Here is a 13,722-nt window from a genome sequence, read left to right on the forward strand (position 1 = left end):
AACAAGCAGGAGACCCAATTCCATTTCAGACAAAATGGTTGTCCTACCTCTTCTTAAAAGCCTCTAGTGTTGGAGCACCCATGACTTCTGAAGGCAAGTTGTTCTACTGGTCAATTGTGCCAATGGTCAGGAAATTCCTCTTTATTTTCTTCGTTAGTTTCTATCCATTGCTCCCTTTTCAGCCTTCTGGTGCTTTGGTAAATAAGTCAACCTGCTCTTTTATGCCTCAGCCCCTTAAATATTGGGACATTGCTGTTAAGAAGGCAATGACTTCTACACCATTAAGAAAGAAAGTCATTATCATTGGGGGAAGAATACTTTTAATTGCACTTGCCTTTTGGTGCTGGTTCTAAAGTGAACAGAATGTTTAATTTTCCTTTAGCAAAAAAGTGTTTTCTTTCTATTTATTAGTTGGATATAGCTGTAACTCAAAAGATTCATTTGTTGACATGGATACAAACTAATAGTTGTTTAGATGTAAATTGTTTGGAGATACACATTAGTTTAACTTGCTTCTAAAATAATTTGGGCTTAAACAAAATAAGTAGACATTTAGGTTCACTGGTTTTTTAAAACTCTGTCCTGAGGAACACAATCCTTGTCCATTGGAGATATTACTGATAGAAAAATATTACAAATTCTGAACGGGGGATTGTTAAAACAGAACTGGGTATTACTGGGTGTAATGTAGGTTAACCATTAATTTTAGTTTATTTTCTTTAAGGTGATAATGATGATTATGACGATGATGTATCCATTCAGTTGTGTCTAACCTTTGGAGATCCTGTGAGCCAGGTGTCTCCACATCTTCTGATCTTGCACTACTTCTTTAATGTGATACATTTATAAAGCATGTATAAAGCATTGGTGGCAGAAAGAAAGAAAGGAAGGAAGGAAGGAGGAAGGAAGGAAGGAAGGAAGGAAGGAGGAAGGAAAGAAGGAAGGAAGGGGGAAGGAAGGAAGGAAGGAGGAAGGAAGGAGGAAGGAAGGAGGAAGGAAGGAAGGAAGGAAGGAAGGAAGGAAGGAAGGAAGGAAGTCCAAATAGTTATGGCTATGAAATTAACAGAGAAGCCCTCCATTTTCAATAGATCAAAGTCACCACTCTCATAAAGTTAGTCTGGTGGCTCTTGTTTTAAGTGGTCAATGACCAGCTCAGTTAGTCACAGATTCTGAGGAGGATGAACTGGGTCTGTCTTGGTACCCTAGTCCAGTATTCTGGACAGCTGAGTCAGAGAGTGAGAGTGAGGGAGAATTGGAACCTGATAAACCTGGGGAACTACCAGAGACTGTATAAACCCCAATTATGGTAATGTCTGACTCAGAGGAGGAGGGCGGACATTGAGGACCAGGAGCCTCTATTAGATGCCAAGGTCAGAAGGTCACAAAGCAAACAGGAATATCTTTATGGGAAAAGTTCTAGAAGGTGAGTCTATGGAAGAAAGTCTAAACAGTGAAAGTCTTGGAATCCTTCATAAACCGATCACTTACCCTCCACCTAGAAACTAACAACCTACTCTCCAACACAGAATCTGGCTTCAGAAAAAAAAAATCTTGTAACCACAACAACACAAGAGCACACAAATGATTTAAACTTAATATTAAGCGCTCTAAACTTGACTGTAAAAAATATGACTTCAGTAACCGAGTTGTCGAAGGGTGGAACTCATTACCGGACTCCATAGTGTCATCCCCAAACCCCCAGCACTTTACCCTTAGATTATCTACGGTTGACCTATCCAGATTCCTAAGAGGTCAGTAAGGGGCGAGTACAAGTGCACTAGAGTGCCTTCCGTCCCTCTCTCTCCTCTCCTCCCTCTCCCTCCCCCTCCCCCCTCTCCCTCTCTCTCCCCTTCTCTAAGCATCTCTAGGAAAAAGGTGACCACACCCAGACAGTATATAAGTGAGGATTTATGGAAAAAGAAGCGTGGAGATTCAACAATTGTAATGATGGAAGTCCTAGATCCGAGGTTCCAGAAATGCTTTGCTGGCAAACTGCTGTTATTCTTTTAAGTTCATCGTGCAGAAATACAACTATCTGATGAAAACCTGAGGTTTCGTGAGTGTGTGTGTTTGAAGGAGATTAGAACATTGAGGAATGTCTAATCCCAGCCGCAGCATGCTCCTTATCTATTAGACAATTGACCGGGAACACTGCCGACATGGACTAAAAGCCTGACCTTGTTTTGTACAAATCATTTTTAAATATAGATGTGCTTGGTTTGAATTTTCTGTGAACTGGGTGCTCCTTTGTTTTGTTCCAATTAGGCCCAAGCAGAACAGTTCTATGGCTGACTCAGTGTTTTAGCTGCCCTTCTTTAACAGGGTGACAGATTCTTAGATGCCAAGAGAAATTCAAATTCAAGAATCTCTACCTGATGTCCTTTTCATGCTGAGCAATCTGTTCTTTCTGTGCAAGGATCTGGGAATCCCTCTGCTGCACGGACTCAATGAGGTACTTGTAGGGCTGCTGCACTTGGTTCAACAGAGAATTTCCTTTGTCTCGCTAAAAGGAAAAAAAAAACCCAGACGTACATTGAAATCACGAAAGGAAACGCCATACACATTTGTTTCGTCTCTTTCTCTTTCCCGCAATGCAATCCCGAGAGCGCATATAAAGATCACTTGAAAAAGATGGAGCTAAGCACCCCTTCTCTATATTGTTTACAAAGGATTGTAAATGTCTGGGTTTATTTCTTCCCCCCCCCCCATTTATTTGCAGGGCATCACAACTTCAAAATTATGTATATCTATATCATACGACTTCAAAGAAAATCGCAAGGAGAGACATATTTGGGGCAAGTGATCACCAATCCAGAATTTTTAAATGCAAGAGCAGCTTTCAAAGAAAGAATGAGAGAGAGAGGGGGGGAGGAGAGAGGGAGAGGAAGGAAGAGAAGAGAGAGGGAAGGGAGAGAGAGAGGGAGGGAGGGGGAGAGAGAGAGGGAGGGAGAGGGAGGGAGAAGAGAGAGAGGGAGAGGAAGGGAGAAAGAGGGAGGGAGAGGGAAAGAGAGACAGAGGGAGAGTGTGGGACGGGAAGAGAGAGAGGGAGAGGAGAGAGAAGGAGAGGAAGGGAGAAAGAGGGAGGGAGAGGGAAAGAGAGACAGAGGGAGAGTGTGGGAGGGGAAGAGAGAGAGGGAGAGGGAGGGAGAGGAGAGAGAAGGAGAGGAAGGGAGAAAGAGGGAGGGAGAGGGAAAGAGAGACAGAGGGAGAGGGAGGAGAGGGAGGGATGACGAGAGAGAGGGAGACAGAGAGAGAGAGCCAGAGGGAGAGAGAGAGAGGGAGAGAGAGGGAGAGAGAGGGAGGGAGGGGGAGCGAGAGAGAGGGAAAGAGAGAGAGGAAGAGACTATTGAACTGCATTATTTTCAGAGCAGAGCCCGGGCAAATGTTATACTTTTACTGTTTGGAGGGCAGCAGAAGACAATGTCTTCTGATAGTTCACAAGGAGTCAGTCATGACTTTCTGAAAATCCATTCACACTAGTCAGGGGTTGACCTGGATTCTCTGTATCTCTAAAGGGATATAATCAAGGTTTATCTTGGAAAACTCAAGTTGGGATTGCTTTAAACAGCGCTGTATGTAGGGAGAGGTCAGGGGTTGAAATAGCCAAAGGGTTTTCTGCAGTGATGAAATCCAATATTTTTTAAAGTACTGGTTCTGTGGGCGTGGCTTGGTGGGCGTGGTGTGGCTTGGTGGGCATGGCAGGGGAAGGATACTGCAAAATCCCCATTCCCTTCCTATTTCTGGGGGAAGGATATTGCAAAATCTCTGAATCTCTCAGCTGTCCTGAGTCTCAGGAAAAAGGCGGCCTAGAAATCAAATCAAATCAAATCAAATCAAATCAAATCAAACCAAACCAAACCAAACCAAACCAAACCAAACCAAACCAAACCAAACCAAACCAAACCAAACCAAACCAAAATAAATAAATACTTTTTTTAAACAAATCCCCATTCCCTCCCCACTCCTGTGGGAAGGGTATTGCAAAATCTCTGGGGCCAGTCAGAGGTGGTAGTTGCCAGTTCTCCGAACTACTCCAAATTTCTGCTACCAGTTCTACAGAACCTGTCAGAGCCTGCTGAAGTTTACTCCCATATCTTCGGGACTGCCTTCTGCTGCACGAATCCCAGCGACCGGTTAGGTCCCACAGAGTGGGCCTTCTCTGGGTCCCATTGACAAAACAATGTCGTCTGGCGGGACCCAGAGGAAGAGCCTTCTCTGTGGTGGCTCCGACCCTCTGGAACCAGCTCCCCCCTGAGATTAGGATTGCCCCCACCGTCCCTGCCTTTCGTAAACTCCTTAAAACCCACCTCTGCCGTCAGGCATGGGGGAACTAAAACATCTCCCCCTTGCTCATGTTGTTTTGCCGTTTGATTGATTGTGTGCTTGTTTTTTATATATATTGGGATTGTTTTATGAACTTCTTAACTTAAAATTGTAATTGGATTGGTGGGCATTGGATTTTGTCACTATGTACTGTTTTTACTATTGTTGTGAGCAGTGTTCCCTCTAATTTTTGGGGGGGGGGTGGGCAGAAAAGTATAGTGTCTGAGCGGCAGTCCCTTCGGGACTGGGCGGCACAGAAATAATAAATAAATAAATAAATAGATAGATAGATAGATAGATAGATAGATAAACAAGCAAGCAAGCAAGCAAGCAAGCAAGCAAGCAAGCAAGCAAGCAAGCAAGCAAGCAAGCAAGCAAGCAAGCAAGCAAGCAAGCAAGCAAACAAAAAACCCACCCTGTTTTGCCTCAGAGAATTTCAAAATAAAATACTGTACTGTGTGTCTATAACAGTGAGCTCATAATAGGGCAACTCTATGAATATCAAAATGCCACTTAAATAGTTGAGCTAGTTTCAAACTAGATTTTGATTTTCTTTCTCTCTTCCTTACTCCCATTCTTTTTCTTTCTCTTTTCCTTCCTCTCTTTTTTCTATCTGTTTCTCTCTCTTCCTCTCTTCCTCTCTCTCTCCTTCCCTCTCACTCTTTCCCTCTCGGCTTCTGGGCAGGTTTGGAAAACTCTGAGTTGATGATTTTTAAGTGAGCGATTGCTCACTGCTCAGCTTAGAGGGAACTATGGTTGTGAGCCGCCCCGAGTCTGCGGAGAGGGGCGGCATATAAATCCAATAAATCTAATCTAATCTAATCTAATCTGTACTCATTCTCTCCCTGGTCCTGAAAATGGTGAACCTTCTTGGCTATGGATTTCCTCCGTTTTCCAATATCCATGACCGAGGAGCCTATCAGAAAACAATTATGAAGACGTCCAACTTGCCAATGGACTCTGGAAGGACCTTGTGAGAACCAGCCCAGATCCTAATTGAGTTAGAAGGTAGTGCCTCTCAGGGAAAAAAAACCCCCCAAGAGATGAGTTGGCATGGGATGGGAAGCATGGCCCAGGGTTGTGTGTGTGATGGCTATAATCCAGGAGTGGAGAGAGCTTGTTTTACTTTGTGTATGTATGTGTGTTATTGTTGGTAGATGCCCAAGGTTATATTGTCTGAGATGGGCAGAGATATTAAATAAATAAATAGGTGCTGCATTAAAAAAAAAAACTTTAAGAAAACGGAACCCGTTTTGCTAGTTTTTCCCTATTCAGAGTGGAGAGGCTTATCTGTCTAGTCTCTGTTTTGTTTAGTCTGCAGAATAATCTGTCTTTTCATCTGTGCAATTCGAGCAACACGTATTGTGCTGAAAAGGATTAGCATGGGAGTATTGTCCACAATTGTCCACACACAGAGACACCCACACACATTATTTTACAAATAATTCAAGACAGTGAACATGTAGAACACACCTTCTTCCTCCTATATTCCTCACAGTAAGAAACTTGTGAGGCAGGTTGGGCTGAGAGAGAGTAGCTGACCTAAAGTCACTCAGCTGGCTTGTATGGCTAAGAAGGAACTTGAACCCACGGCTTTCAAGCTTGGTGCCTTAACCACTAGTCCACTCTCTTTACATCCATGTAATTATGGTTTCTTATAATACATACACATACGGGTGTGTGTATGTGTGTGTATGTATGTATATATAGCTGAAGGGATTGGATACTGTAGCCTAGAGGTTAATTCTCTGCCTTACAAGGCAAAGGTTGCAAGTTCAAGTCCCAGTGAGGGTATGGCTAGCTGATGAGGCCAAAATAAGGCCAAAATAGATCTATCCTAGTCTCCCTTAATTTTCAAATTCAGCAAAACATGTGACAGAGCCGGGGTGGCGTAGCAGGTAGAATGCTGTACTGCAGGCCACTGAAACTGACTGTAGACCTGCAGGTCAGCGGTTCAAATCTCATCACCGGCTCAAGGTTGACTCGGCCTTCCATCCTTCCGAGGTGGGTAAAATGAGGACCCAAATTGTGGGGGCAATATGCTGGCTCTGTTCAAAAGTGCTATTGCTAACGTATTGTAAGCCGCCTTGACTTTAAGGAGAAGGGCGGCATAAAAATTGAATAAATAAAATAAAATAAATCTACCTACCTACTATCTATCTATCTATCTATCTATCTATCTATCTATCTATCTATCTCTCTCTCTCTCTCTCTCTCTCTCTCTCTCTCTCTCTCTCTCTCTCTCTCTCTCTCTATCTATCTATCTATCTATCTATCTATCTATCTATCTATCTATCTATTGCTCAAAAAAATAAAGGGAACACTCAAATAACACATTCAAGATCTGAATGAATTACCGGTATTCTCATTGAATACTTTGTTATGTACAAAGTTGAATGTGCAGAACAAAGTGAAATTGCATGTGAAATTGATTGTCAATCAGTGTTGTTTCCTAAATGGACAGTTTGATTTGCTTGATTGTGTTGTTTAAGTGTTCCCTTTATTTTTTTGAGCAGTGTATATATATACATATCTACACACACACATATACAAAAGAAATCATACCTCTTGTGAAATGCGAGCAACTTCTTCCTTCTGGCGCTCCAAATCTCTTGCAAGCAATGTATTTTGCTTCTCTAGCTGTAGCAATCTTCTTGCCAAATGCACACTGTGCCAAGACAAAAATAAAATAAAACAATAATAATAATAATAGAATTTCAAACCAGACATCTTTTGAAGTAGAATTTCTACTTTCCTTTCCTTAGCATATATTAATACACATATAAGGTTACAAAGCTACCAAGGGTGGAGGCATTTGATTAAAGTTACGTTGGAGCTGCTACTACACATCCATTCTTCCTTACGTTCCATCTGTTAAAAAGACAAATGCTAGTTTTGCAAAATGTATGATTTAGCCTGTTCTCAGGGGAGTAGCTTGTAGAAACAGACAGATTCAAAGACTTCTTTTGTAGCTAATGATTTTGATGGGTTTTTCTTTTTTAAAAATGTTTTTTGGAAATCCCTGCCCAAGGAAAACACGAACAGATTTTTGACATTGTTTACATACAGAGTTTCACAAAATATATTATACAGCTTTCATACACTGTGCCGTATAGAACATATGAACCATTTTTTCTGAATGCATAAATGTATGTAATTTGTCGACACAGTTAATTATCTTGGGGCTATCTAATTTAATTTGGTTTCCTAGATTCTCCTACAAACTGAACTGTGTTCAGTTCTGGAGACCTCACCTACAAAAAGATATTGACAAAATTGAATGGGTCCAAAGACGGGCTACAAGAATGGTGGAAGGTCTTAAGCATAAAACCAATCAGGAAAGACTTAATGAACTCAATATGTATAGTCTGGAGGACAGAAGGGAAAGGGGGGACATGATCGAAACATTTAAATATGTTAAAGGGTTAAATAAGGTCCAGGAGGGAAGTGTTTTTAATAGGAAAGTGAACACAAGAACAAGGGGACACAATCTGAAGTTAGTTGGGGGAAAGATCAAAAGCAACATGAGAAAATATTATTTTACTGAAAGAGTAGTAGATCCTTGGAACAAACTTCCAGCAGACGTGGTTGATAAATCCACAGTAACTGAATTTAAACATGCCTGGGATAAACATGTATCCATCCTAAGATAAAATACAGGAAATAGTACAAGGGCAGACTAGATGGACCATGAGGTCTTTTTCTGCCGTCAATCTTCTATGTTTCTATATGTTATGGATTCTAGCCTTTTCCTTCCTTCCTTCCTTCCTTCCTTCCTTCCTTCCTTCCTTCCTTCCTTCCTCCCTCCCCCTCCCCAATACAAATTTGCAATGCGTTACATTTCTAGTGGTTAGAATGCAACATTGCATGCTAACTCTGCTAGGATTGACAGGAGTTTCATTCCCTCCATACCGACTGGCTCAAGGTTGACTCAGCCTTCCATCCTTCCAAGGTGGGTAAAACGAGGACCCAGATCGTTGGGGAAAATAGGCTGACACTAAACTGCTTAGAGAGAGCTGCAAGGCACTGTGAAGCACTATGTAAGTCTAAGTGCAATTGCTATCTCATTTTTTAACACTACGGTTTGAAGCCCAAAGCCAAAACATGGTGTTTTAACTGGATTAGATGAATATTCCCATCATTCTCACATTGTAATTAAACTGCCACGTTTCTAGTAGCGACTGGCTCTAGAAGCTGCCTTTTAGATAACTATTGGGATGCATTCAAGCACCATAAATTTACATTTAAGTAGACATTACAGATAAAAAACCCAACACCCCACATCTTTCTTTCCCTTATCTAAGTTCAATATGTTGTAACATCTCTGAAGGAAATCTATGAAGCTATTTAATTTTTTTTTAGTAAAAACACACACACAAAAAATCCTACCTTAAAGCAAAACATTCACTGACACAACCTTCACTCGGGGAGGTTAGGGCTTTAAGGAAGGAAATTATAAGGGAGTATTTAAAACCAAGTAATCTTAGTAAGACAGTACAATCATGGGCTTCCCCAGGTATGCCCATGTTACACCAACACTCCGCAGTCTGCATTGATTGCCGATCGGTTTCCGGTCACAATTCAAAGTGTTGGTTATGACCTATAAAGCCCTTCATGGCATCGGACCAGAATATCTCTGGGACCGCCTTCTGCCGCATGAATCCCAGCGACCGGTTAGGTCCCACAGAGTTGGCCTTCTGCGGGTCCCGTCTACGAAACAATGTTGTCTGGTGGGACCCAGGGGAAGAGCCTTCTCTGTGGTGGCTCTGACCCTCTGGAATCAACTCCCCACGGAGATTAGGACTGCCCCCACCCTCCTTGCCTTTCTCAAACTCCTCAAAACTCATCTTTGTCGTCAGGCATGGGGTAATTGATTCCCCTGGGCTGCTTCCTGTATGTAGCTATGTAGAATATCAACTGTCTGTATGAGATGTATGATTGTTTTTATATTAAGGGTTTTAAATTGTTTTAGTATTGGATTTGTATAATCTGTATAGTCTGGAGGACAGAAGGAAAAGGGGGGACATGATTGAAAAATTTAAATATGTTAAAGGGTTAAATGAGGTTCAGGAGGGAAGTGTTTTTAATAGGAAAGTGAACACAAGAACCAGGGGACACAATCTGAAGTTAGTTGGTGGAAAGATCAGAAGCAACATGAGAAAATATTATTTTACTGAAAGAGTAGTAGATCCTTGGAACAAACTTCCAGCAGACGTGGTAGATAAATCCACAGGAACTGAATTTAAACATGCCTGGGATAAACGTATATCCATCCTAAGATAAAATACAGAAAATAGTATAAGGGCAGACTAGATGGACCATGAGGTCTTTTTCTGCCGTCAGTCTTCTATGTTTCTATCTCCGGGACTGCCTTCTGCGCACGAATCCCAGCGACTGGTTAGGTCTTCTCCAGGTCCCGTTGACGAAACAATGTTGTCTGGCGGGACCCAGGGGAAGAGCCTTCTCTGTGATGGCCCTGATCCTCTGGAATCAACTCCCCCCAGAGATTAGGACTGTCCCCACCCTCCTTGCCTTTCTGAAACTCCTCAAAACTCATCTTTGTCGTCAGGCATGGGGTAATTGATTCCCCTGGGCTGCTTCCGCTTTACGCATGGTCTGTATGAGATTCAATTCAATTCATTAGATTTGTATGCCGCCCCTTTCTGTAGACTCGGGGCAGAGATGTATGATTGTTTGTATATTAAGGGTTTTAAATTGTTTTAGTATTGGATTTGTATTGCTTTTGTTGTGAGCCGCTCCGAGTCCTCGGAGAGGGGCGGCATACAAATCTAATAAATAAGTAAGTAAGTAAGTAAGTAAGTAAGTAAGTAAGTAAGTAAGTAAGTAAGTAAGTAAGTGCAAGCGGATAAGAACAGGGCATTTAAAAGAAAAAATTAAAAAATTAGATGAAAGTTACAAAAATGCAGAGCCCCAAAAATCCCTGCGGTTTTCAGACCGAATGTCATGAAAAGAACGCATTATATGCTCAGCTTCAGTCAAGCAGGGGTGAATAGTTTTCTGTTCCCAATACGTCGCCTGGAATGAGTACAAGACTGGAGTATGTACAGGAAAGGGAGCATTTATGCCACTTTGGGATCTGTTTACTTGTCCTTGCAGCAAGAAAGGCTCGATACAGGTCAGCCACAGGCTTGCACTGCAGCACATCCTAAAAATGAAATGTTCTGTGTCAAACATGAAAGAAAAAAATATATAGACAACTAACCGTAGACAAACAAGAGGGGAAGTTTGTTACTGGTTTTAGTTTCCCTGGACAAGCAGAGCTTTCAACAGTTTTGAAAAAATATGATTTGTTAGACGGGGACAGATAGAGTTTTTATTACTCAGCGCAGGCTGAATTTAGAAAAGAGACAGAGAGAGAGAAAACGAAAAAAGCCGGGCACATCCAGCCAAATAAATCAGCTTGCCATATGTCAGATTTATTTCCCATCAAACCTAATTAATTAGGATGACAGGATTGCTTATACTCTTGGGGAATTAAAAGCAAAGATGTCTTTTTTGCCCCCTTCAAAGTTAATCCTAAATTAGGTCTAACTGGAATCCTACTTGATAAGATAATGCGAGGGAGGCACAGTCTTGGTGGGTGGGAGATGGGAGAAAAGGCTGTTGGGAGGAGAGCAATATCTTACAGCTAAAAGCAACAATTACGAACCAGTTACCGAATGCACCACGGGAGAGGAGAGAGGGTGCATTTACAATTGGAGAACTTGGGGGAACCTGGTCTGTGAGCTAACACCTCTGTGTGGCTCTCACTTGATGAGAAATATTTTGTTAGCTTGTTAGTTAGTCTCTAGAGCAGTGATGGCAAACCTATGGCATGGGTGCCACAGGTGGCACATAGAGCCATACATTGCCCTAGCTTAGCTCCAACATGCTGAAACTCAAAATCAAACTCAACCCAGACAAGACGGAGTGGCTGTGGGTCTTGCCTCCCAAGGACAATTCCATCTGTCCGTCCATTACCCGGGGGGGGGGGGAAACTACTGACCCCCTCAGAGAGGGTTCACAACTTGGGCGTCCTCCTCGATCCACAGCTGACATTGGAACATCATCTTTCGACTGTGGCGAGGAGGGCATTTGCCCAGGTTCGCCTGGTGCACCAGTTGCAGCCCTATTTGGACAGGGAGTCATTGCTCACGGTCGCTCATGCCCTCATCACCTTGAGGTTCGATTACTGCAATGCTCTCTACATGGGGCTACCTTTGAAAAGTGTTCGGAAACTTCAGATCGTGCAGAACGCAGCTGCGAGAGCCATCGTGGGGCTTCCCAGATTCGCCCACGTTTCTTCAACACTCCGTGGCTTGCATTGGCTGCCGATCAGTTTCCGGTCACAATTCAAAGTGTTGGTCATGACCTTTAAAGCCCTTCATGGCATTGGACCAGAGTACCTCTGGAACCGCCTGCTACCGCATGAATCCCAGCGACCGATAAGGTCCCACAGAGTTGGCCTTCTCTGGGTCCCGTCGGCTAAACAATGTCGTTTGGCGGGCCCCAGGGGAAGAGCCTTCTCTGTGGCAGCCCCGGCCCTCTGGAACCAACTCCCCCCGGAGATTAGAACTGCCCCCACCCTCCCTGTCTTTCGTAAACTACTCAAGACTCACTTATACCGCCAGGCATGGGGGAGTTGAGACACCTTTCCCCCAGGCTTTTTTATACTTTGTTTTATGTTTGGTATGAATGTGCTGTTTGGTTTTTTTAAAATAATGATAGGGTTTTATATGTTTTTTAATATTAGATTTGTTCCACTACTATATTGTTTTTATTACTGTTGTGAGCCGTCCTGAGTCTTCAGAGAGGGGCGGCATACAAATCTAATAAATAATAATAATAATAATAATAATAATAATAATAATAATAATAATAATAATGTGTGTGCCGGCCAGCTGATCTTTGGCTGGCACAGAACTCTGGGAGGGTGTTTTTGGCTTCCAGAGATCCTCCGGGGAGGTGGGTGTTTTTACCCTCCCGCGGCTCCAAGGAAGCCATTGGAACCTGGGAATGGTGAAACATGAGCTTAGTGGGCCCACCAGAAGTTGGGAAACAAGCCGTTTCCAGTCTTCATAGGGCCTCTAGGGGCTGGGGGAAATTGTCCCCAAGCACTGATTTATAGCTGTGGGCACTCACACATGCGCAATAGCATGTATACACGCTCTTTCGGCACCCAAGGAAAAAAAGATTCACAATCACGGCTATAGAGCAAAGATTTTTCTTTATTAAGAATAGTATTGCACCGGACCAGAATATCTGCGAGACTGCCTTCTGCCACACGAATCCCAGCGGCCGGTTAGGTCCCACAGAGTTGGCCTTCTCTGGGTCCCGTCGACTAAACAATGTCGTCTGGCGGGACCCAGGGGAAGAGCCTTCTCTGTGGCGGCCCCAACACTCTGGAATCAGCTCCCCCCAGAGATTAGGATTTCCCCCACCCTCCTTGCCTTTCATAAACTCCTTAAAACCAACCTCTGCCGTCAGGCATGGGGCAACTGAGATATCTCCCCTTGCCTATGCAGTTTTATATATGGTATGTTGTATGTATGATTTTTAAACAATGGGGTTTTTTAGACTTTTAATGTTAGATTTATTATTATAGACTTTTAATATTAGATTTGTCATTGTATACTGTTTTTATCACTGTTGTGAGCCGCCCCGAGTCTGCGGAGAGGGGCGGCATACAAATCTAATAAATAATAATAATAATAATAATAATAATAAACACCCAAAGATAAAACTGACTTGTAACTGGGTTTCTGGCATTGTGCCAAGCCCTGGACGTGATCCTGACCACTCACAGGGAAAGTGGCATATATACCATTGATGGGAAGGAGACTAAAGTCTTCAGTCCTATTAAATAGTGTTGTATAGAAGCCTGCATTGACCCAAGCTATAATGGGCAATGAAAATCTAAAACTAAGACACTGAATAGGCAGGGATAGCCAACACCCCAGAAGATAGGCTCAGGATCTAAATGGATCTAGAAAGATTTGAGCACTGGTTTTTATCTAATTGTTGTGGTTAGTTCTGGCCCAGCTCCTGCCCCAAGCAATGTGGAGGTGGATGTGGGGAGACATCCACATGCCGCAGGCCTGCTTTGCTCCCAGTAGAATCTGCTGACGAAGTCTCCTCTGACCAAGGAAGCATGAGTGACAGGGAAGAGGGGAGTTTGGCAGACAGCCCAGGAGGAGATCAGTCATCTGTATCATCCCTGGATTCTGAACAAGAATTAATGACACATCCACGCATGCGTAGAGTGATGCATAGGAGCCAACAACTGAAGGATTATTACAAGAGAAAATGAGGCCACCTGTGGTTGGGTGGGGCTGCTGTAATTCGTGCTACAGATAAAAGTGCAGCCTGGTGTTTTAGCCTCATGGCAGTTTATCTGAT

General features: G+C 43.0%; 1 protein-coding gene across 1 annotated transcript in view; it reads right to left on the reverse strand.

Annotated features, from left to right (window-relative positions):
* PIBF1 (progesterone immunomodulatory binding factor 1) overlaps window positions 1-13,722 on the reverse strand; it is a 152,403-nt gene that overhangs the window by 26,109 nt on the left and 112,572 nt on the right. The window contains exons 14-15 of the mRNA XM_070751362.1: window positions 6,889-6,991; window positions 2,373-2,503 (exon numbers count right to left, since the gene is read on the reverse strand). Of these exons, the coding sequence (XP_070607463.1) occupies window positions 2,373-2,503; window positions 6,889-6,991 (234 nt within the window). The remainder of the gene's footprint in view (window positions 1-2,372; window positions 2,504-6,888; window positions 6,992-13,722) is intronic.

Source organism: Erythrolamprus reginae, chromosome 4 (assembly GCF_031021105.1).
Source record: "Erythrolamprus reginae isolate rEryReg1 chromosome 4, rEryReg1.hap1, whole genome shotgun sequence".
NCBI classification, from domain to species: domain Eukaryota; kingdom Metazoa; phylum Chordata; class Lepidosauria; order Squamata; family Dipsadidae; genus Erythrolamprus; species Erythrolamprus reginae.